Source organism: Cnephaeus nilssonii, assembly GCF_951640355.1.
Source record: "Cnephaeus nilssonii genome assembly, chromosome: 7".
Classification (NCBI taxonomy): domain Eukaryota; kingdom Metazoa; phylum Chordata; class Mammalia; order Chiroptera; family Vespertilionidae; genus Cnephaeus; species Cnephaeus nilssonii.
In genome coordinates this window covers 62,252,299-62,276,943 of record NC_137078.1, presented here as the reverse complement: position 1 = coordinate 62,276,943, position 24,645 = coordinate 62,252,299, and the positions used below count along the sequence as shown (strand labels likewise).

At 44.8% G+C, this 24,645-nt stretch overlaps 1 protein-coding gene across 12 annotated transcripts in view; it reads left to right on the top strand.

Moving 5' to 3' along the window:
- FGGY (FGGY carbohydrate kinase domain containing) overlaps window positions 1-18,384 on the top strand; it is a 396,863-nt gene extending 378,479 nt beyond the window's left edge. For 9 of the 12 annotated variants that reach the window (XM_079776812.1, XM_079776815.1, XM_079776808.1 and 6 more), the window contains 2 exons: window positions 11,127-11,188; window positions 18,160-18,384. In XM_079776812.1, coding sequence (XP_079632938.1) covers window positions 11,127-11,188; window positions 18,160-18,241 — 144 coding nt within the window. In that variant the 3' untranslated portion in view covers window positions 18,242-18,384. Of the gene's footprint in view, window positions 1-11,126; window positions 11,189-17,174; window positions 17,272-18,159 lie in introns of those variants that run through there. The other 3 variants (XM_079776817.1, XM_079776818.1, XM_079776816.1) reach the window with 3 other exon arrangements.
- Window positions 18,385-24,645: the final 6,261 nt, after the last annotated feature.

Below are 24,645 nucleotides of genomic sequence, written 5' to 3'. Positions count from 1 at the left end.
GTGCCCTGGCCGGGGAATCCTTGGGACCTTTCAGTGCATGGGACGGTGTGAACCAAGTGAGCCACACCAGCCAGGGAACTTTTAGCTTTTGATAAACTTTCTGGGAAAATATGGTTTGTTTCAGTTGGTGGGTAATTAGTAATAGTAATAATAATAATAACTATCCTTCTAAGCATTAGTCCACAGAACAGGCCTATGAAATAGGTATTTAAGTCCCCCTTTTCAAAATGAATAAATTGAGGGTCAGAGTAGCAAGTGGCAGAGCTAGGATTGAATCATGTCACGTATATCACCAAAGCCTTTGTTCCATCATGCATGGTTAAGCGTACAGGTTCCAAAGAAGAAGAAAAAAAGAGTACAGGTTCCAAATATGTGTGATTTCCTCATCTTTCATCAGGGACATAAAGTAGATAAAGTATTTAATACAGTGCTGGGCCATAGTAAGGACTCAATAAATGTTAGCTTCCATGATTATTGTTGTTGAGCTATTGCTATTATTATTTCTGTTCCAACTTACTGCAGTACTTTATGCCTTTCAGACAGACATGTGGGTAGGGTCATTTCTTTTCAATCAACAATAGATTATTAGATGGGTAATCACTTGCAGTTTGGGAGTCTGTAATCTGTCTGATGCTTTTAGCAAGAAGGTTGATATTTTTGCTGCACCCAGTGCCATGTTTTCTGTGACTAGATTGCGATGAAACTGTACTTTGCTGCAGAAACACAGTGGGGTATATTCCCTCTCAGAGTGGCCTAATAAAACCCTAATGTGCTGTACCATTACTGCAAGTCACTGGTTCACTAGTTAACTGAGAGTTAATAAAAAAAAAGAAGACATATGCATGAAACCAACAGATTGTACAGTTGGCAAAGCTTTTAGAAATAATTTAACCCAACCCCTTCGTTTTACTGATAAGGAAAGTGAGTCCCAGGGAGGGGAAGGGTCTCACTCAGGGTCATACAGCTGACAGTAATTGTCTTTCCAAAATTAATGTGAACAATCTTCCATGTGTCAATGAATGCACCTTCCTACCCCTGTAAGCACAATATCATGACTATGACTGACTTTGTCTAACAGTGGAAAAAGCTAGTTTTTAGGGTCTTTCAGGGCTCTGAAGTCATCAGATCTCACGAAGTACAGATCTTCCTGTTGGTTGTGCACTCCTCAAGGAATGGGCCTGGTCTTATTCATGAGTTAAAGCACATTTCAAATCCTACCTCAGCCATTTACTGGTTTAGGCAAGTCACTTAACCTCTTTGAGTCTCTGTTTCCTCATTCCAAATTAGGTAATACGGCTTCTGTCACCGAATGCTTGTGAGCATCAGATGAGGCAAGATGCAGATACATAGTGCCTCTCCAATGGGCGTTCAATAAGTTTGTACTTTCAGCTGATGTTTAACTAATGCCGTGCTAAATGCTTGGGCTACATCAAAAAATAAGCAAGCCAAGGACCCTGACTCCATGGAAGGACGAGTAGAGGTGAGGAAAAAGGAAACAATCAACAAGGATACAGGTGAACTAAGGATAGAATCTCAGGTCATGCTCCGTGCTATGAAGGGTTATAAAGACAAGAAAGTGAAATGATGTGAAAAAGATGTTTGGAAGAAGTGGACCGTTTCAGCGAGGAGTGGCCAATGGTGGCCTCATAGAGATTATGTTTGAAAAGGACCTAAATCATATGAAAAAGCTAGACAGTCAGAGATCATGGAGAGAAGGGTTCCTGAGAGAAGCAGGAGCAAGCTTGACATGTGCGTGCAGTCAACAGCAAGGTGGCCATTGTATCTAGCATGTTGAGCACAGTGAACAGGACATGATATGAGGTTGGAGACATTGTCACCAGCTCCATCTTGAAGTTCTAGGCTATCCTGCAAAATTTGAATTTCATTCAAAAACCAGTGGAAGTCCATTGTAGTTTTTAGGGATGAGAGACCCTTGTATAACAAAGTACAAATGTTTGATCTTTGTCCCTGATTCCTGAAACACGTGGAATCTCTGAAGGGAAAAGAGTGTATTGATAAAGAGAGGTTGGAACTTTCAGTGTCACCCCCTGACCACCAGGGAGGGAGAGGGTCTGGAGAGTGGGTGAATCACCAAAGCCAATAATTTAATCAGCGCTGCTTTATAATGAAACCTCCATAAAAGCCCCTAAGCCACAGGGTTTGGAAAGCCTATTGTTGTGCACCCCAGAGAGGGCAGGGAAGCTCCACACCCCATAGCTTGTCCTGTGTGTCTCTTTTATTTGACTGTTCCAGAGTTGTATCCTTTAAAGTAAACTGGTAATAGTAAGCAAACTGCTTCCCTGAGTTCTGTGAGCTGTTCTAAGTCATCAAATCTACGATGTGAAGGCTGGTCATGGGAACCTCCTCTTTACAGCTGGTCCGGCAAACATATGGGAGGCCTGGGCTGGCTACTGACATCTGCAATCTTGTAGGATTGAGTCCTTAAACCTGTGGAGTCTGATGCTACTCCGGGTAGTTAGTTTCCAAATTAAATTGAGTTGTAGGACAGCCGGTTGTCTGGAGATTTAGAGAATCGGTTAGTCTGAGGAAAAACCCCCATACATTTGGAGTAAGAAGTATTGTGGGTAAAAACATCCCAAAAGGTTAAAGTTTAACTCACCTCATTTACTGATTGATTCAACCAATATTTATGCATGGCCCATTCTGGACAGGCTCAGTTCTTAGTGCAGTGAATGAATCAAATAAGAACCCCTGGCCACATGGAGCTTGCATGCTAATAAATATGCAAAATTTATGGAGGATTTAGTTCATGCTGGCTCTGTTCTGAGTGCTTTTACCTGGAGTAACTCACATGATCCTACCAACAGTCCTACAAGAGGCATACTACCATTATTTCCATCTTTAGAAAACAGGCATAAAGAAGTTCAATAGTTTGTCCATGATAATACAGCTAGTGACTGATACAGCCCAACTTTACCCCCTGGCAGTCTGTCTGATTCAGTCAGAGCCTATCATTTTGTCTCTCCCTGAAAACCACCCTGAGGGGCCCCGACTGCTATGAGAATGCCAGAGTGGAAGTTAGGGGACCAGTTGGGAGGTGATAGTCAGAGAGTCGGATACTGGGATTTTCAACAACACTATGAGTAGATACTATTACTCCATTTTATAGATGGAAAAACTGAGGCTTAGTTCACACATCCAGTAAGTAGCAGAGCCCAGATACTACCCTAACCCTTTTATTTCTGAAACTCAATATCTTTCCACTAGCATTTCCATTTCCTGCAGAATTGGAGAGCTTCCACACCTCCACCCCTCCTTTATGATCAAGAGACTAATTTGAAGTATATTTTAGCATCAAGATTAGAAAACTGGGCATTTAAATTTTTATTCCCTTTTGGTAGGCATATAAGTAAAAATTAAGTAAAACATGGATATACCAACATATATACTTAGACACATATAAGATGTTTATTTTTATCATTTTAAATTGAAATATATTATGCATAAAGTGAAATATATAGATCTTAAATGTACAGTTTGATGAAATTTGATAACTGTGTACCCCTATGTAATCAACACCCTAAACAAATATATGCGTGTGTATGTAGGTAAGTAGGTGGGTAGATAGATGGGATTTAAAATTATAACTGAGATATTGAGTCTTCATATCATGATTAATGATGAAGACTTCTCCCACTCTTTCCTTTCTCTCATCCCTTCCTGCTTCTAAATTGACATTATTGTTTCCAGTGCACGGAGGTTGCACAGAAAACCAGATGTGGGTGAAAAGATGACTTCGTCAAAAATAAAAACAAAAATAACTAAATGAACAACTAGCCATTTCTTAGTGCTTGTTGGAGGAAAATCACACTGCTATCCTCTCTGTTTTTCTGTGAAGGGGTCATGTGCCTCAGCCCACACATTAGCATGTGAGCCTGTTGTTCCAGTAAAATGAGTCAGAGTTCCTCAAGAAGGCAGGTTCGTGTATCTCAGAGCTGTGTGTCAGCATCTCTGGAAAAGGTACAATGTACTGTATTGGCGTGTCACACACAGTCGTTCTCACACAAGAGATCCCACAGCTAACCAGCAGCAGAAGTGGGATTTGAACTCAAGCCTAGGGGACTCAAGGATGAGGTTTCCGCATCACAGTGAGGTACAGGAAGGACCATGGGGCCTGTATGGAGGGTTAAGCACAGGCCTGCAGTCAGAAATGGGCTTGAATTCTGCCTGTACTACATATTGCCTTCATGACTTTGGGTACATTTTATACTGTTTACTTCTTTGATTCATAAAGTGAAGATAGATAACATCTGTGTCATATAGTCATTTTGAGGATTAAAAAGGTCATGTACATAAAGCAGTTAGCACACTGCGTGGCACAGAGTTGGGACCTGGGGAGTGCTGGTTAAACCGGTAACGTAGCAGTGCCGTGGAAGTTGTCTGCTAGGTCAGTAGATGCCAGTAGATGTTTCTTCGGTCATACACCCTATCAGTTAAAAACATTTTGAGCTTGCATTCTCAATACATGGAAACTTACTTAAGAATGGGCGTAGATGTGTTCTGTGCTTGTGGATTCCATGCTATAAAACAGGTGAAATACAGCTGTCTTCATACTAACATTATGCAGTATTTTAAGGTGCACTGTACATTGAAGGCCAGGTATGTTTTTGATGATTGCTTAATGCTTTTGTTTGTGCCTGTGTATCTATATCTCAGACAGTATTCTTGATAATTTTTATTTTCCCCCCAGCTCTTATCTGACTAGGTCTTCATTGTTTTTACCTTATAGTATAAAGAGCTAGTACCAAATATAAAAGTGTCTCCATTTTCTTCTTCTTCTTTTTTTAATCTTCACCCAAGGATACGTTTATTGATTTTAGAGCAAGAAGAAGGGAGAGAAAGAAAGAGAGAGAGGCATCTATGTATGTAAGAGAAACATCAACATTGATTGATTTCCTCCCGTACACACCCTGACCAGGAATCAAATCTGCCACCTTTTGGTGTATGGAATGATGCTCCAATTGAGCCACCTGGCCAGGGCACCATTTTCTTATTTAGTTGAATCTGAATGATCAACATTACCTTTAATCCTTGGACTGAATCTTTTTCAGCCGGTTGCCCATTTTGTGAGGGTTGCTTTAAATAAACTAGATCAGTGGTCGGCAAACTGCGGCTCACGAGCCACATGTGGCTCTTTGGCCCCTTGAGTGTGGCTCTTCCACAAAATCCCACTTGTGGGCGCACACATACAGTGCGATTGAAACTTCGTGGCCCATATGCAGAAGTCGGTTTTCTGGCTCTCAAAAGAAATTTCAATCATTGTACTGTTGATATTTGGCTCTGTTGACTAATGAGTTTGCCAACCACTGAACTAGATAATCCCTATGACCCCCTAGGCCAGTGGTCGGCAAACTGCGGCTCGTGAGCCACATGCGGCTCGCGAGCTGCAGTTTGCCGCTCTGTTGACTAATGAGTTTGCCGACCACTGTGTAAGGCATTACCCTTACCCAGAAGTTTTGACTTCAGGTTAAAGACATTAGTACATTATTAAAATGTTTTTTAAGTGTTTTTCCCTAAGGCAGTGGTCGGCAAACTCATTAGTCAACAGACCCAAATATCAACAGTACAACGATTGAAATTTCTTTTGAGAGCCAAATTTTTAAAACTTCTTCTAACACCACTTCTTCAAAATAGACTCGCCCAGGCCGTGGTATTTTGTGGAAGAGCCACACTCAAGGGGCCAAAGAGCTGCATGTGGCTCGAGAGACACAGTTTGCCGACCACTGCCCTAGGCCATGTGAAGAACAGCACGTAGCAAACCCTGGGAGCTGTGGACATAGAAGTGAGGGCTCCCATGCCTCCCTTCGGAAACCTCACATCTTACCTGGCCCATCACTGTGTGATGTTTGGACCAAATAATGGATCTGGTGACAATATGCATATTAAGGGTTGGCCAGGCTTAATTAACTTCCTTAGACTAAAAATTATATAAATGGCACTTCCAATCCTTTCTTCTGGAATCCTAATGCAACACCTTGAGCTCTCCCTGGAGTGCATGCATGCCATTTTAGGAACACTGGCTAAGGAGATCTTCACTGTCCCTGTTATGACAGCTGTTGTCCTTTTCTTTAGCCACTGAGCTATCAGGAACCAAGCGCCTATAAGTGAGGGTCACCTGGGCATGAGACCTACGGTGACCTCACTCCTCCCTATGGGGAGCTCACAGTGTAGCTCCCACGGTGCCAGGTCCTGGTTGTTCCCTGTAGATCATGTCTCTGGACACTGCCAAGCTTGTGGTACCCTTTGGTGCCTAGGTCTAGACTTCCCCATAGTCTCCCCAAGTCTTAAGGCCATTGATCCCCTTCCCTGGGGGAGGACTAGAAGATACAGGATCCTCCCCTCCCCAAGTTAGTGTGTCTGCCACTTTGGAATCCCCATCTTCTCCGTGGGTGCTGAGAGCCCCTTCCTTTCCTTAACTTCATTTCCCTGGGTAACTCACCCCAGTGTACCCTAAAGCCCTTCGGTAGCTCCCAGACCAGGCCACAGTGCATGAGAACTGGGTGTTTCCCGCGCCCACGCAGGCCTGGTGGTCGCCAACGCTGCTCCCAGAAGTGGTGAGCAGTGTGTGCAAACTGGTAGCTGGGCCCTGACCAGGCGGGGAAGGGTCAAACCCCATGAATGCCTCCTTTCATGGCCGCGGGACAGGGCCCCTATTTTCCCCACAGAGACCCTCCACTCGCTTTCAGAAGTAACGATCAAATGTGAACTTTCATGGTTTATTTATAGCTCTGCTTTAGAGAGAGAGAGAAAAGAAGTGATTAAAATGCGATTTTACCAAATATTTTGTTTTTAAAAAGCTCCCATTGTGTGGGCAGAAAGGAAAGAGAAAAGTCACTGCATTCATTGTGCTGTCTAGACTCTCAAACAAAGAGGGTAGCGTGCTGCACATTAAGATTGTCCGGCTCCTGCCTGCTGACAAAAAGTATGAATTTTGAGGCCAACTTCAAATAGACCCCTTTGAACAGAAATATATTGTGGGGGGTGGCTATATTTAGCACGTGTCAGCATTTCCATAATAACTCAGTATTGTTATGCTGTGGTAATTTCCAGATTTATTGCAGCCAGTGGGTTCATGAGGTTTCAGTTTTATGTTAATTATTTGGAGAAATTAGAAAACTCAGCAGTGCTATTTCTGATGACAGCGCTATTCTCTGGGCCTCCTCCTTACTGTGTCAGAGACCCACAGTGAGCCCTGCCTCCCAGGAGAGAGGAGACTGAGCACCAGTTACTTTAACTGCCCATAAGCATAACTTTCCATTTTTTAGAATGCAATATTTTTTCTTACAATTATCAAATCAATATATGCCACAGTAGAAAATTTCAAACACACACACACACACAAAAAAAAAAACACAAGAGAAAGAAATATCACATGCTCTTGAACCTGTTCACATTTTAATACATGTTGATCCAGTGTTTATTGCGCCTGCATATGTAACTTGCACTTAGAACAAACCAACTTCTTGAGATAGGATTGAGGGACAACTGTGTTTTTTACTCCCACGGCTCCTTTATGTTTTTGCAGCTATTTTTTCTCTGCCCTGGTTAGAAATTCTGATAGTTGCACTAGTTTCTTAGATATGTACAAAGTCACTTGGATAATACAAGATTGATGGTCTCTTAAGTTGTAGCCAAAATTCAGAAATGAGAATATAAAGAAATGTATTGTCATCATCATTTCCATTTTCATCTGGAGATACGACCTCTCCGCACTCCTCCGGCTGAGCTGCTGCAGGAGAGAAGGGGGCTGTGGTCAGTCTTCCTTCCTCATTCACTTTGTCCCCAGCACATTCGCTTTTTTTCTGATTCCTCGGAGGTGCTCGGAGGGCTCAGGGGAGAGAGGTTGGGCGTGTAGGAAAGTTCTTATCTAATCAGCATTGTCATGAATGGTCTGCGTGCTCTCTTAGCCTAATGGGTGTTTACAGGCTCTGTCACAGATTGTGTTGGAGGACCTCCGCTTCCGGAAACCTCTCACTTACAGTATCTTGTCTTTGCGAATGCCGCTCTGTTCTAGTATTTGCTTCTCCTCTCCTAATTCCTTAGAAAGCCAGTAGATCTCTCAAGCTGACTCTCTGCCCCATGAGGTGCCATGTTGGATGGGACCTAAGACAGCCCATGGCAGCCTCTCACCGGGAGCCACATCAGGTCTAGAAACAGCCACGCCTTTTGGAGTCTGACAGATGGTGACTGTGCAGCTGATCTGGGTGCAACCTGCCCTCCACTTCTATGCTGAGAGGCCAGCCAACCCTGCCTTCCAACAGGAGCCACACTCATTCCAGGGTCCCACCTCCTTGGGGACAGGCCGAGTCCATTGATCTCGGTGAAGCCTGCTCTCCTGACTTGTGAGGGGGACACTCCTCTCACCCCTCCCCTAGAGCGAGGCCTGATGCACAATAAACTCACAGTTGTCTCCTGAAAACCCAGCTCTTTTCCTGACCTTCCAGGTGGATGAAAGATTTAAGAGTTGATGCATGGGTCCTCAACCACCCCTTTTGTTAATCCTTCGGGGTGGTCTGTTTGCAGCTCACTTTGGTATCTTATATCTGACATCCTAAGATTTCAGCCAAATCTTCCATTTTAAGCGTTCTCTCACATGTATGGTCCTTGAGTTCATTCATCTCGTACGTTCCCCGAAAGTGTACGCCGTCCCAGATGCTGAGTTTGGCAGCAGAAATAATTATAGCAGTTCGTGTCTTAAGGAGCTCACTGTGTAGCTGGGGAGATGGATGTGCTAAGAAGAAATTGTGGTGCCGTGTCATACATGCTCTGATGGCTGGAAGCACAAGCTGCTGTGGGAGCAAAAAACACCATCTAGGAGGGAGGCAGGCAGGCAGCGGGATGAGTCAGAAAAACTCTTCTCCGTGGAGTGGACACCTGAGCTGAGTTCAGTGCTTAAGTCTGTACTTTTTCTTGAGAAAAAGTCACCTCTTTTTAAACTTTTGAAGTCTCTATTGCTGGTATTTGTTTCTTAGTAATTTGTTTTAAAAACAAGCAGAGGTGACATGAAGAAAGGAAGAGAGAATCCCAGGCCTGCCTTTTGTCTACAGGAAAGTGTGGAAGGAAAGTGACATTTATGGGGCACCTACTGTGGTGCAGGTTTCCTGATCCCGCCCATGAAGACAGTCCTGGAGTGTGGGCTGCAGCCTGAGCCCAGCCTGGGGAAGCTGGCCATGGGGTTGCCGAGGCCGTCTTAGCAAGACACAGGGATTCTGTCAGGGAGTCAGAACTAAGCCTGGGAAGGAAAACGTCCTGACACACGTTGGGTGGGCAGAGCTCTCAAAACATCCTCCTGGAGTGGAATGCCAGCGACCTCACTACAATGTGTTTGACTGTTTGCCCCTTCACAAAAAGGCCCCCGACTGCCCTTTTTTTAGTTTTTATCCTTTCGCCATGATTTCGTTTTCAATAATTTTTTATAACTTTTAAAGTCTCCTCCTTACTTAAGGCTGCCATTTCTTTTCTGCTGTCCATGCACTTGCTGCTCCGAGCATCCCTGATCTCCCCGCTCTGTACTTTTTAATCTGTTGAGGGCAGGTAACTAGTTCAGAATGTTCTTGCCGTTCTTGGAGTTGATAGAGCATCCTTGCAGGCGTGGAAATGTGTGTAAGTGATGAGCAGAGGAAGAAGCTTACATGTTTCCTAACCCTGAATAACCATGAAAAGGAAGTTTGTCTGCGTCCAACATAGTATTTGTCACACTATTGTGATCATGGTAAACGTCTTTTCTGTTCTGTGGGAGCTACTTGATAGGACCCATGCGTTCTTTCTCTCTGTATTCCGTGTACACACATTGAGTGCTGTGCTTGGCACATGGAAGGAGCTTGGTGTCTTTTATGAATATTCTAGGTGCTGAGATTAAGAAGCAAACAGAAAAGCCCCTGGCCTCCTGTAGTTACACTCTGGTTAGGGCAGGGAGTGGAGAAGGCAGATAAGGAACCCCTGAACCAGTGCATCCATGGCACGTGAGAAGGGAAGTAATGGTAAATAATAAATGTGAGAGTGAGTGTGTGTGTAAAATTCACAGTAAGGTGACAAGGATGGGGAGGGGCCACTTAGATGTATTTTGAAGATACACAAGGTCCTTGACATTCTGTGTGGTAGTCAGCTTTTTACATTTTTTCCTCCCCTGGTAGCATGTGAGTTTCTCTGGGACAAAGAGAATGTCTTATGCCAATCTGTGTCCCTAGCACAGTGACTGTTACATAGTGAGTAATTAATAAATATACAGAATAATAAGATGTGACCCCGGAGTGATCACATCCTTAACAATAAGGCCTCAGTAGCTGCTTCGAAGACAGGGCCTCTTCTGAGGACCTGTGTCGTACTATTGCTCGCAATCTCCCTAGTCAAGTCTGCTGGACTCCAAAGTGTGGGTTCACGCCATCCCCCTAACTTTGCCATAGCTTTAATGGCACTGGGAGACTGCCCGAAGAAACTGAACCATTTCAGTTCCACAATGGAGCCAACACCATCTATGGTTGACGTTGATGCTGTACACGCCAGACATGTCCACCCAGACGCTGCTCCTGGCTGTCTGCTGATTGTTCCCTTGTAAAGACAAGAGTGTCCTAAAGTCAGAGTCCAGAACTCAAGTCAAGTGGACTTAGTCCAGAGGCCTGTGTCTGTACTCACAGCTTCAAAGACTGCTGGGGGAAAAAGCCCAAGGTGAACTGAAGAGGCATTAAATAGTTTATCCTCCTGTACAGGGACCAGGTGGGTTCTAGTCAGTTATTGTTGTCTTGAGTTAAGTGGACAGTGTGCTCAGTGGCTCATTATGGTGCATCTTAAGCCCAGGTGTCCAGACAATGGGAAGGAGAAAGCATTGTTTCCCACCATTTCCTGCGAGCAGTCACAACAGCTTCACCTTCTAGGCTGTTTATGCCCTGGAGGCCTCAATATTCAACCTTTTATTAAGCCCAGGCTGCATGCTCATAGGTGTAACTTTTAGTGTTTACTGGGGTTTTATTCCCATTACCAGAGAAAATAAGTTCGGGGAAAAGGACTAACTGGATATCTTAAGGGGAAATGAATTCTAGTTAGAATCCCTTGCCTGGGACAGGCCTCACTTTGGGTTTAGCTTTCCAACTCCATGTTCTCTTTTGCAGGAGGCAATGGCAAGAATGAGCAAAGTTGGGAGAGTTGTGTTTCCCAGACTTGAGGATAAAAGGTAAGTTATGTTTTATATGCACAATGCTCAGGAATGAGAGCATATAAACACACGCAGCTCTAGGGCTGGAACAAGCCTTGGAGGTCAGTTAACCCAGTCCTTTCCTTCAATAGTTGGTAAAACTAAGTCCCAGAGAGCTAGAGTCTCTTTCAGTTACCTCCCATCACGAGGTAGGGCCAGACCTGGGGGTCAGATACAAACGTCTGAACGTCAGGCCAATGCTCTTTTGTCTAGGTCAGTGGTCGGCAAACTCATTAGTCAACAGAGCCAAATATCAACAGTACAACGATTGAAATTTCTTTTGAGAGTCAAATTTTTTAAACTTAAATTTCTTCTAACGCCACTTCTTCAAAATAGACTCGCCCAGGCCGTGGTATTTCGTGGAAGAGCCACACTCAAGGGGCCAAAGAGCCGCATGTGGCTCGCGAGCCGCAGTTTGACGACCACGGGTCTAGGTCATTAGCAGCAAATCTGCCCTTCTCAGTTCTAAAATGTGGATCTCATATCTTCTGTCAAAGGACACAGTAACATCTGTCCATTCTTTTATCCTTTGCATCACTTGACATTGAAGGCTACATCATGACCTTGATCAGTACTTTAACCCCAGTAGCAAACCACTAATTTATTGAACTCCTACTTTATTTAAGGCATTATGCTCATTAGCCATAGCTTTAGAGGGGAATAAGACACAATCTTATTTATGCACAAAGATCATTTCAGAACAAAGGGTAAGTTCTACACAGTTGTCCAAGGACTTAAGGAATGGGACCCTGGGGAGTGAGAGGAGGTTAAGTCTTAAATGCTTAAAAGAAATTGTCAGATGAACAAGACAGGGAAGGACATTCTTGGTAGAGGGAATAACATGCAAAGTAATAAAGGTGAGAGCAGCATGGTATGACAGCTAACTTCTAAAAACACATAATTCTGAAATGCACCATATTAAATGGGGAATGGCAGGCTGTGAACCTGGGCATCGGGGAGTAGACCGGCTCATCCCCTGGGGAGTCTGAGGCCATGCTAAAGACCTCAGGCTTCTCCTGCAGGCAGAATGGAGGTGCTGAATGGACCTGGTCAGATGCAGAGTTTAGAAAGATCCCCCTTAGAGGATGAATTGGAGGACCTAAGGGAAGAAGCAGAGATCAGGTGGAAGGCTTCGTCAGTAATCCAGGTGAGAGATGAAAAGACCTAAATCATTGGTAGTGAGTTTAAAGACAAACAGCCCTGGCCGGTGCCTCAGTTGGTTGGAGCATCGCCCCATACACCAAAAGGTTGTGGGTTTGATTCCAGGTCAGGACCCATATCTAGGTTGTGGGTTCAATCCCTGATCATTGGGGTGCTTACAGGAAGCAACCAATCTCTCTCTTTCCCATCTATTCACTGACCCTCCCACAACTTTAGAGGGAAGTCTGTTTTTTGTTTTTGTTTTTTCTTTAATATGTCTTTATTGATTTCAGAGAGGGAGGGGGAGAGAGAGATAGAAACATCAATGATGAAAATCACTGATGATGGACTGCCTCCTACACACACACACACACCCCTCACTGGGGATGGAGCCTGCAACCCGGGCATGTGCCCTTGACCGGAATCAAATCCAGGACCCTTCAGTTCGCAGGCCTATGCTCTATCCACTGAACCAAACCAGCTAGGGCGGGAAGTCTGTTTTTAAGTTCTCCTAGTAAATCCATGTGCTCCTTTTGCAAAGAATCTTTAGCTTCTGGCTGTCAGCTGGGAAACTGCCTATGACACAGTGCTCTACCACCATCTGCAGGCCGCCTGAAGATTTGCATGTAGAAAGGGAGCCAGTCTCCCCCGAGCAACTGGCACATCTATCTCCTCCTTGATTCAAATCACATTATTATCTGTAGGGAACATGCACTTAAGGTCTGTGCCACACAGGAGCAGCTGAATGAATGTGGAGAGAACCTGGAGTGTGGAAAGGGGATTTGCTTGATTTTAAAAGTCAGCATCACAGAAAGTATTATTTAGTGACTATGGTTCAATATATCGTTTAAGAGGATCCCAAATCTTATCCATATTTACCTGTGGTCTTACAGCAGTCCCTTACAAGTGCCTGAGAAAATTTTGTTCCTCAAAGGCATCATGAACAGAATAAAAAAGCATCCCACAGAATGAGAGAAAATATTTACATATCATATATCTGATAAGAAATTAATATTCAGAATATCTAGAGAACTCCAAAAACTCAACAATAAAACAAACAACTCGGATCAAAAATAGGCAAACAGCCCAGCCAGTGTTGCTTAGTGGATTGAGCGTTGACCATGCATCAACAGGTCGCTGGTTTGATTCCCAGTCAGGTCACATGTCCTGATAGCAGGCTAGATTCCCAGTAGGGATTCTACAGAAGGCAGCTGATCAATGATTCTCTCTCATCATTGATGTTTCTATCTCTTTCCTCCCTCTCCTTTCCTCTTTCTAAAACTGATAAAAATATATTTAAAAATAGGCAAAGGACCTGAATTTAGACATTTTTCCAAAGAAGATGTAAATGGCCAATGAAGACATGAAAAGATGCTCAGTACCTCCAGTTATTGGGAAAATGTAAATCAGAAATATAATGAGATATCTCACACCCATTATGATAGAAACTACCAAAATATATGAATATATACCAACTGTTGATGAGGATTTGGGGCAATTGGAACCTTGTTGGTAGAAATGAAAATGGTGCGGCCACTGCAGAAAATAATGTGGTGGTTCCTCAAGAATTAAAAATATAATTACTGTATTTTCCAGAAATTCCAATTCTGGGTTTATACCCCAAAGAACTGAAAGCAGGGGCTCAATGAGATATTTGTATACCCATGTTCATAGCAGCATAATTCACAGTAGCTAAAATAGAGAAGCAACCCAAGTGTCCATGAATGGATGAATGGGTATACAAAATATGGTATATACATACAATGTAATATCACTCATTCTTAAAAAGGAAGGATAGTCTGACATATGCTACAATATGGATGAACCTTGAGGATATTATTTTAGATGAAATAAACCAGTCACAAAAAGACAAATATTATATGATTCCACTTATATGAAATAATTAGAACAGTCAAAATTATAGAGAAAGTAGAATGTGATTACCAGGGGTTGGGGAGAGCAGGAAATAGGGAGTTATTGTTTAACTAGGGGCCCAGTGCACAAATTCATGCACCTTGATAGGAACTGTGGGCTGTGAAGCTGTGGTGGGCTCAGGGGTGGATTTCGGCCATTCTCTGCGCTCCTGCCTGGCCTCTCCCAATGCTGACCCGCTCCCCCTGCCACCACTCCCACACACTAACAGTGCAGAGTGCTGGCAGTGTCAGTGGGTTCAAGTGGCAGCTGCTGCCCCCATTGCCCCTCAGGAGCAGGGGGAGGTAGAGAAACCCTCAGGGGTAATCGGGACTGGTGCCAGGGGCTGGCAGCAGGTGTGAGTGGGGCCAGTGCTGGCAGCAGGTCTAAGCACCGGGCGGGACCACGGCGCATGGGAGCAAAGAATTTTCAGTAACCACCAGAGGCTCGCCCCATGACAACGACCGGCACCCCACCTTAGCCTGGTGCCCCCACTTACCTACTCCACCATCCTGCTTCAGCTGACGCCCACCATGTTCTGAGCTCTGCCACCTGCTGCCCACACCAGCCATGTTCCACATGCACTCCCCTGGTGGTCAGTACATGTCATAGTGACTGGTTATTCAGTTGTTCCACTGTTCGGTTTATTTGCGTATTATAGAGAGATGGGTATAGAGTTTCAGTTTTGAAGATGAAAAGAGTTCAGTGGATGGGTGGTGGTTATGATTGTACAATAATGGTAATGTTCTTAGTGCCAGTACACTGTACCCTTAAAAATGGTTAAAATGGGCAAATTTCATGTTATTTGTATTTTACTAAAAATATAAAAATAGAAGAAAAAGAAGAAGAAGAAGAAGCAGGAGGAGGAGGAGGAGGAGGAGGAGGGGGAGGGGGAGGAGGAGGAGAGGAGGGGGAGGAGGGGGAGGAGGAGGAGGAGGAGAGGAGGGGGAGGAGGAGGAGGAGGAGGAGGAGGAGGAGGAGGAGGAGGAGGAGGAGAGGAGGAATAAAATGGTTTGGACCTCAGCTTCCCATTGTAAAAAAATAAATAAATAAAAGGAAAAACATCCATCTCTTGGTGTTCTAAGATAATAAAAGTTATCTGAGAACATTCATTCACATTCCTTAGTACTTGAAAGCTCATGGAGTATATCATATTTTCTTGTTATCATCCTCTTAAAGCAGGGAAATTGAGGCTCAGACAATTACAAAACGTTGCCCAAAATCACCCCAGTTCCTCTCCCTGTGAAGCTGATGTCTTCCCCACTGTACAAAATGAGGCCAATGAAGTTGCTGCAGAGTTATCAGCATTAGCAGTTTTGAGACCCCCAAGTTAGGAAGTTCATCTCCGAGAGTGAAAGAATTGCTTAGCATTAAATTATTGAGTATCATTAAAAGGAGAAAATTGCTATCCCCAACATCATTATATAATTAACTAGAGGCCCGGTGCATGAAATTCATGCATGGGCGGGGGAGGGGGGTTCTCTCAGCCCAGCCTGCAACCTCTCCAATCCAGGAACCCTCAGAGGACATACCCCTGCTGGGTTAGGCCCAATCCCAGGGATCGGGCCTAACCCAGCAGTCAGATATCCCTCTCACAATCCAGGACCACTGGCTCCTAACTGCTCACCTGCCTGCCTGCCTGATCGCCCCTAACTGCCCCCCCCCCGCTGGCCTGGTCACCCCCAACTGCCCACCTCTGCCAGCCTGGTCACCCCTAACTGCCAGCCTGGTTGCCCCTTACTGCCCCCCCTGCCAGCCTGGTCACCCCATACTGCCCCCCCTGCTAGCCTGGTCACCCCCAACTGCCCCCCCTCTGGCAGCCTGGTCACCCCTAACTGCCCCCCCACTGGCCTGGTCACCCCTCACTGCCCCCCCTGCCAGCCTGGTTGCCCCTAACTGCCCCCCTGCCAGCCTATTCACCCCAACTGCCCCCTCCACCGGCCTAGTCGCCCCCAACTTCCCCCCCCCCTCGCCAGCCTGGTCACCCCATGCATCCTGCTGTTCAGTCGTTTGGTTGTCCCTCACTAACCCCTCTGCCAGCCTGGTCGCCCCACACAGACTGCTGTTCAGTTGTTCATCTGGTCGTTTAGGTCGTGACAGCCCCTGGCTTTTTATATATTAGGATAATTTAGAAACCTTCAGAGTGGGTTTTAGTGAAACCCACATACAACTAGATTAATGATAATATTGGAAAGTTAATTTTTTATTTTTTAAATACATTTTTATTGATTTCAGTGCGGAAGAGAGAGGGAGAGAGATTGAAACATCAATGATGAGAGAGAATCATCGATTGGCTGCCTCCTGCACGCCCCACACTGGGGATCAAGCCTACAACCTGGGCATGTGCCCTGACCGGGAATCAAACCATGACCGCCTGGGCCATAGGTTGACACTCAAACACTGAGCAGCCACACCGGCCAGGCTGGAATATTAATTTTTTTTAAGTAGTCACCATAACTATCACTGGTACTACTTCCTGTGAGCCAGGCAGTATGCTAAGTGCTTTTCATAGGTTACCTCATTTAATTCACACTGCAGCTCTTCAGGTAGGCCCTATAATTACTCTCATTTCCAAACAGGGAAATTTTGGTACAAACGGATTAAATACCGGATCCAAGGTCACACAGTGAGTAAAGTCCAAGCTGAAATTCAAACCTAGGCATTTGAGCCCAGCTCCTAAAGCTGTGTTTGGCCCCGGCACAGCTCTTGAGTGACCATAATGCTTAAGGTAGAAATGCTTGGGGGGAGAGGACTCCTATTACTCTCGTCAGCATGTTGACAAGTAGAAGTTCCAGGGCTATTCTTACAATCACTCTCCCCAATTCTCGAATTTGCACTAACATTCCCTCGTGAAGACTTCCTTTAAGAGCACCCCAAGACACACTAACCTGGTTTCATCAACCCTTCACCCCAGGTCAGCTCCTCCCAAGAGGGAGGAGTAAGGACAGAGTGCAAGTCTTCATGCTGCCTTGTCTCTCTCAAGATTGGGCTGCCCTGCCATCTGACTCATGGCCAACCCCAAGTTCTGACAGGTCTCCCTGAAGAGTCAGCTGGAGAGTGCTGGAGGGCAAGGTCCTCTGCAGGAAAGGCGTGAGTCACGTGATTCTAGGGTTCCACAGATAGAGCAAGTTTGCAGAGGAAATGTAGGTGTGGAATCTGCAAAGAGTGATTAAAATGTTTCGTCTTGTCTCAGGTGAGGCTGTGGTTTTAACCCAGTCATCAAACCTTGGATTAGTCATGTACGAAGTATGTATTGAAGCTGGGAATATGAATGGTCCTGTGTTCAGCCTGTACATCACAGAGGAGGCTTTCAGTCAGACAGACCTGAGTGTGAATTCCAGCCCTGCTGATTTTTATTTATACTACTTTATTTTTTGTGTGTTTTGCAGAAGTCCCTGGGTTTTGTTTTTGTGTGTATGTGTGTGTGTGTGTGTGTGTGTGTGTGTGTGTGTGTGTGTGTGTATATTATTGATTTCATAGAGAAAGGGAGAGGGAGAGAGGTAGAAACATCAATGATGAGAGAGAATCATTGATTGGCTGCCTCCTGCACAGCCCCTACTGGGGATCGAGCCCACTATCCAGGCCTGTGCCCTGACCGGAATCGAACCATGACCTCCTACTTCATAGGTTGACACTCAACCATTGAGCCACATTGGCCAGGCTATTTATATGCTCCTCTCTGAGCAAATGTTTTTGCTTCTACAATGGAGATAATAACACTCCATGTAGGTTAGAGATCATAGAGATAATGCTACCCATTGCTCAGGAAGGTGTGTGAGCCTTGAACAAATGAGGGGTGTCTGCAAACCCATCACAGATACAGTCCCATTCTAAATGTAAGGGGAAGCTGCAGAACAGCTTGTCTGAGATGGTTCAACATATTCCTTTGTCTCCCACAGATATTATGACAAGAAATATCAAGTGTTCCTGAAGCTGGTTGAGCACCAGAAGGAGTACGCAGCCATCATGAAAGGGGACTGAGCAGAGCTTGCAGGTGCCAGTGCCAGAAGGTCCTGAGGCATTGCACCAGGGACCTCTGTCCCTTCAGCTTCTATTCAAGACCCCTTAGGTATCATTTTATCATCTCTGTATTGCCTTTCAATAAAGAAAACCAAGACATGTGCAACCGGAACTAGAGGCTTCCATTTCACAGTACCACCATTGTTTGCTTGGTAGTTTCCACAGGCACTGACATGGAGACAGACGTTTCACATGGGGTCATAGGATCTCCTATGGGACTAGGTTTGGGGATCATTCAGGCCGGGGGGTGGGGGGACAGGAAACGGAAACGCGTGCTTGTTAATTGATTCAGTGTCAGCCATTAGATGGAAGACTTACATAGCTTTAGGTAGGACATCTAATGTCTATTCTATAGGTGGCTATAAGCTGTTGTAAGCTTTTTTGGAAATAATTTCAAACTTACAGAAAAGTTGCAAAAATAGGAATTACACAGAGGAACACCCAAGCACCTAATTTTTATGTTTTAACATTTACCTCATTTAATTTATCATTTGTATGTTCTCTCCACACACTTGCACACACATATACACATGTATGTATGTCTGTCCACACACTTTTTTAATGTGTCATTTGAGAGTACATTTCAGTCTATTTAACTTTTATATAGCACTCTTATTTAATCTGCCATTCATATTCCAGTTTTGTCAATAACTGAGTAATATCCTTTATGGCATTTTTCTCCCTCCTGTACAGGATCCAGTCTAGAATCAGATATTGCATGGAATTGCAGAATCGTCATCTTGCAATCATCATATTAAAGATAGGTACAGGCAGGAATCATCAGTGGATCCAGGAGGGAATATCGATGAGTAACAGGATGTATGCATGTTCTTCAAATGTCTCCTCACAGCTTGTTTATTAGTTACAAGAGGAAAAGGAATGTTAACTATACAGGGAAGAAACAGGACATCATCTTGATTGGGTGATCAGAATTAACTGCAGCTGGGCAGATGGCCATCCTGTGCCTCCAGATGTGATAGCCTGAGAAGGACACAGCATCACACTGGCTGGGAATGCAAAGCCTGAATCTCATAAGGAAACATCAGACAAACCCCAAATGGGCAGCATTCTATTCGTTTAATGCACTATATTCTTTAGCAATGTATATGTCATAAAGAAACAGAAAGGCTATGGAAAAGTTCAAGATTAAAGGGAATGAAAGAAACAGTATGGCTAAAAGCTTTTGATGTAGACAAATATTTGGGAAAAAAAGTTGCTTTAGTTGATACCATAATATGCACATCACACCATTTCAGACCCAAGAATAAGTGCTAATGTCACAGCTCGGATGAGTTTGGGTAGAGGGTATATGGGACTTTAGCAACATAAGTCAGCAACAATCAAAGAAAAATCCAATACAACACAGTCAACAAAAATCATTTAGAACACAGATTCTGGGCCAGGTACTGAGGTGAGCACCGGGGTACAGGGATAAATAAAACATGTCCCTGCCCTCAGGGAGCTGCCAGTCTAATGAGAGACGGAGACAATCAAATCGATGACAGCACATGGTGAGAGGTGCCCAACAGGAGAAGGCACAGGCTGCCAGGGAGCATGGAGCAGTCAGAGGAGGAGGCAGCAGTGAAGGGTTGACAGGTGGGATGAAAAGCAACATGGCACAAAGGCTGTGAGCCCTGGCTTCGCTGTCTAGAAGCTGTGTGGCTTGGAGAAAGGCCCTTAATCTTCCTAAGCCTCAGTTTCCTCATGTCGAAAATGAAGATATTAACAGCACCTACTTTACCGGGTCATAATGAGGGTTAAATGAGATCATTCCCGTAAAGCACTTCGTTTCATTTTCTTGACTATGCTTATCTTTTTGCAGGGTCTGACATTTAGAAGATTCTCAGAACAATAACAATCAAAATTCTTGAGTAGGATGACCCCACCCGGTTGCAAAGGCCAGCTCTAAATAGCATTCAACAGTATTCAGAGGGCATAAAGATCTCGGCTGGCGAGCTCCAGGGAGAAGGTGGGTGTGGATATGCAGTGCAGACACAAGAGGAAGCCCAGTTCATTCACCTCTCCCCAGAGCTTGGGCTGGGGATCAGAAGGATTTGGGGGTAGGGTTAACACCTCAGAAGTCAGGTACAGCAGGATCCAGACGGGATGTCAGGACGGTCAGACAGGCTTGAGCTGCCCAAGCTGGTCGGCACTGACTCAGAACCTGGGGCGGGCCTCGGCCTGCTCCTGCCAAGCAGTGCTGAATGCAGTAGCTGTGCATGGCGGAGAACCCAGAGGTGTGACAATGAATGACTGCCAACCATTTCCCAGGTCCTCCCTGTATGATCTCTCTCCGGTCCTCCCTGCAGTGCTGAGAGGCAGGCAGCCTGAACCTCATGTCCCCATTGAGAAAGTTGAGGCTCAGAAAAGATCAGCCACTTGCCCAGAATCTCTCAGCTGATTCAAATCCAGATCTTTGGGAGTTCAAAGCTTTGGGGGTTGCCCCGTTGTGTCCACTGGAGAGGAATCATGCCCACCAACCGCTCTTTGGTTACGGTGCTCATGCCAGCCCTGGTGACCAGCCCTGGGGGCTGTCATTCTCTCAGGCAACTCATATCCAAACAAAACCTAATTGAGGGTTCCCACTGCTCTACAGGAAAAGGAAAACACAGATAAGGCAGGGAACATGGGAACCCTAGAAATCCTTTGGTATCTCAACAGCGAGGAGCAGCCTGGAAGAAGGGCTGAAATTCAGACCTTTGGAGAGATGCTAACCCTCTGGCCCTCTGTCTCCCCCTCTGTCAGTGGGGTAAGCCTGCTACCTACCTCCCCGGGTTGGAGGTAAGGATTCAGAGAAAGAACTGTGCCCGAAGCCCCTAGCACAATGCCTTGCAGACAATAGGCACTCCACAAATATTGTTTCTACAGTGTTCTCTTTGTGCCACCTGGCTAGCAGGTTAATCCCGGAGAAAAGAATTCTGGTTCCTACCATAAAGCCAGTGTTCAGAAAATGTACACGTCTCTGTGGATTGCTATTACCATGTGCAGCTCGATAATAAAAACTTTCATGACTCCAACACTCACCTTCTTGCACTGGGAAAGGAGGCTTTAGTGAAGGCACACCTGTAACGTAGAAGTAGATTTAGCTTCTATGAATAAGGATTACAGTGCAGCCAGAGCAGTTTGTGGGGGTTTTGTTTTGTTTTGTTGCCCTCTGAAAGCTTTCCTTTGCCGTTGAAGCCAGCCTTCCTCAGCCAATCATTTTGCCAAGGAACATGGTAGGGTTTTAGTTTTGGTCACAAATACTTCCCACATGTGAAGGACATAAACGTGACTTCCAAAGCAGCCTGAGAGAACACACGCTGGGGGAGAGAAGTGGGGAGACAAGTGTCGGGGGGAAGACCAGGATGACAGAATGGTGTGACAGGCTGCAGAGCTTCCATACACCACAGGACCCCAAGCCAGAGCATGCTGGACTCCAAAGAAAGCGTCCAGAAGGGACCCCCTCTCATGGGGACACCCTGACTTGGGTTGGCCTTTATATGCTGAACAGTCTATGTTGTTGCCAATTGCTTTAGAAGTGAGGGATGAAGGGGTACAAGTTCCAAGGGGAGCAGTGCAGATATTGTGGGACATCCCTGGAAGCTTCCAGCTTTGAGAAGGTACCAACCACCAATCCGCAGGTGAGGGTAACAGGCTGGAACATTAAGGTCTTCATGTTAACGAGGTGTGCTGTCTAGGACAGGCCTGGAGACAGTCATGTTTTTCGGGTTTATTTATCTTCTGCCACTGGCCAGTGGGCTTTTGTAGGGCACTGACCCTCTTAGGGCTGGTGTTCTCTGTACCTAAACAGTTCCTGGCATGTGTGGGTGCTCAATAAATAAATACACAAACACAAGACATTTTTCTGCCCAAAGAAGACTGATAGAACTAAAAATATCTCCCAAATATCTCACTTCAGGTCAGTCTATGATATGCATTAATGTGCCTTAATTGAAGAAACAGAAAACTTAAAAATGTGACATGGTCATAAAGGGTTCAAAACGTTATGGCTTATACCTAAGGACTCGCATGCATGCACACACCTGCACACACACACATGCATAACTACACACCTCATTTTGGGTTGTCACTCCAGCTCAGAAAACTTTTGTGAGTTTTCGGTGTTTTACAGACCGTTTCCTGTATGATCTCTAATGGGAAACCAGTTGCTTCGTGGTCCAGAAATGCCCATTGTTCACTAGGGTACATATGCTTTCAGAATTCAAGGGCATAGTTACAAATAATTACCATCAAAGGATTTCACATGAAGGACATGGTCGCTAAACAAGAAGCTAATGACTGAGTGGAGCTGTGTAATGTAATTATGCTTCAGAGGGGCCTTCTGATGAATTACAGAAGAATCTTTGTGCTGTCTCGTGTCTCCATAAATACACTTAACTGCTATTGACAGGAATAGGGGGGAGTCTTGAATATAAAAAGCTTTTTTTTTTTCTTTTCCAATTTCTAAAGGGAAAACTTAAAAAGAAAAAGTACATCTTTAAAAAGGATGTTTCTCCCAGTACTTCTGAATATTTGACAATTATGTAAAATTTGGAAAACAAAAGTAACTTAAATAAAAACAAAGACGACTGCTAATAAATCCAGGTTTCTCGATTTATCATGAACTCACCCATTCATCGTATGGTTAATTTCCATCCACGTATAAAATCATTTAAAATTACATATTGGAATAAATGCGTCTAAAGACCTAATTTTTATTTGTTTAAGTCATGCTTGAAGTCGTGATTAGAAGTGTTTCCTTTTTAAAATCTAGGGTGGGCATGGTTCTCTGCTGTATAATTTTAATACATACAAATTGGAAAATGTTTTATTAACCTCTGGTATTTAGAGAAAGTCAATATGATGCCTTCTATTTGAATATTTCTTTATCGTTTCCATAGTGATTGTATGTATGTTATCTCAGCTGCTGCTCATTGTAAATTAATGAGGTTGGCCCACAAAGGTTGGGATCCCATTTTACAAATACAAAATCCATGGGTCTGTGAGTTTAGGTAATTGTCCCATAATCCAGTAGCTGGAATGTGGAGGCAAGACCCCTCTGCTGCTTCTGCCAAAATAAATTCAATTAGCTTATTTATGTAACAGAGGGTGATGCACTAATCGCTAATTGCTCTGCCCCCGATGGTTCCCCTCTTTAGCAGATGCATACATATCTGGGAGGCTGCTTCTGATGCTCATTGGTTGACCAGAGTTCTGTGTTATTTCTATTGGCAGCACAGGTAAGGGGAGAAAGGCTGGAGCCGTGGAGCCACTGGGCCCTGCCTTCAGATCACGGCCTCACTGCTTACTCATGGGGGCAGTGTATGAACTCATGCAAGCTAGTTAACCTCTGAGTGTCTGTTCCTTACCTATAAAGTAGGAGAAAAGAAATGGGATGATACTTCCAAGTGCCTGGCAGTGTGCCTGATATAAAATCTAAGTGCAACAACTATCGGTTTTTCTCCTCAACCAATCCATTTTTACTTTATAGGATTTCTAGAAGCATTACTCCTGGTCAAGTTGGACAACTTTATATCCAATGTCTATAGATGAAACTTCTATGTTCCACCAGTGACAACCAACCATTATTGGGCTCTTACTATTCTGGTTTCCGCTTAGGGCCAGAGTCCTGGAATAGTTGCTGTTGGTGCATAAAGGGGGCCAGCATCCGGTTGAGGAGAGAGGGGACATTCGTAGAAAGAGATTGAACAACCATAGAAGTCTCATGCTGGGTGCCCAGTGTGATGAAGAACCAGGTGGAAGGCTTATCTCCCTGCACTCAGTGGACAGGTGCTGCCAGAGGCCCAGGGAGGCCAGTAAGGTAGGTCTGTCTAGAAAGAATCACCTGGAAATGATGAAAGCTGAAACATTCTAGCCCTGCCTTTCTCAGCATTGCTAAACTGCAGGTACTGGGGGCCTGTCCCCTGAGGATTTGGCTCTGCTCCAACCCTGAAGTAAGCCAGGCTGTACACACCCAGCCCAGCCCAGCCCAGCCCAGCCCTGGCTCTTCCCTAGCTGGGTGAGTCTGGAATTCCTCTTTCTGTCATTACCCTTAGGCACCTGAAACCTGGCCAAAGTGCAGGCTTCTCCCCTAAAATACAAACATATTGGTCCAATCTGGAATGCCCCCTTGAATTGCAATAATCCTTATACCAGGTACGAGGAGAAATTAGTCCTCTCACCTGGTTCAAGGCATTCTTCCTAAGCATTTGTCACAGTCCATACCTTGCATTGCATCTTATGGTACATGAAGGCCTTGCTTACTTATTCTCTTACTTATGGCCTCACTACTCCCCTCAAATTTGACTTTCGAAACTGTCTCCCTGGATAGAATCTTGGCTCTCCCTCAGCCGTAGGTGGGTTAAATTCTTCCTGCTGCTCTG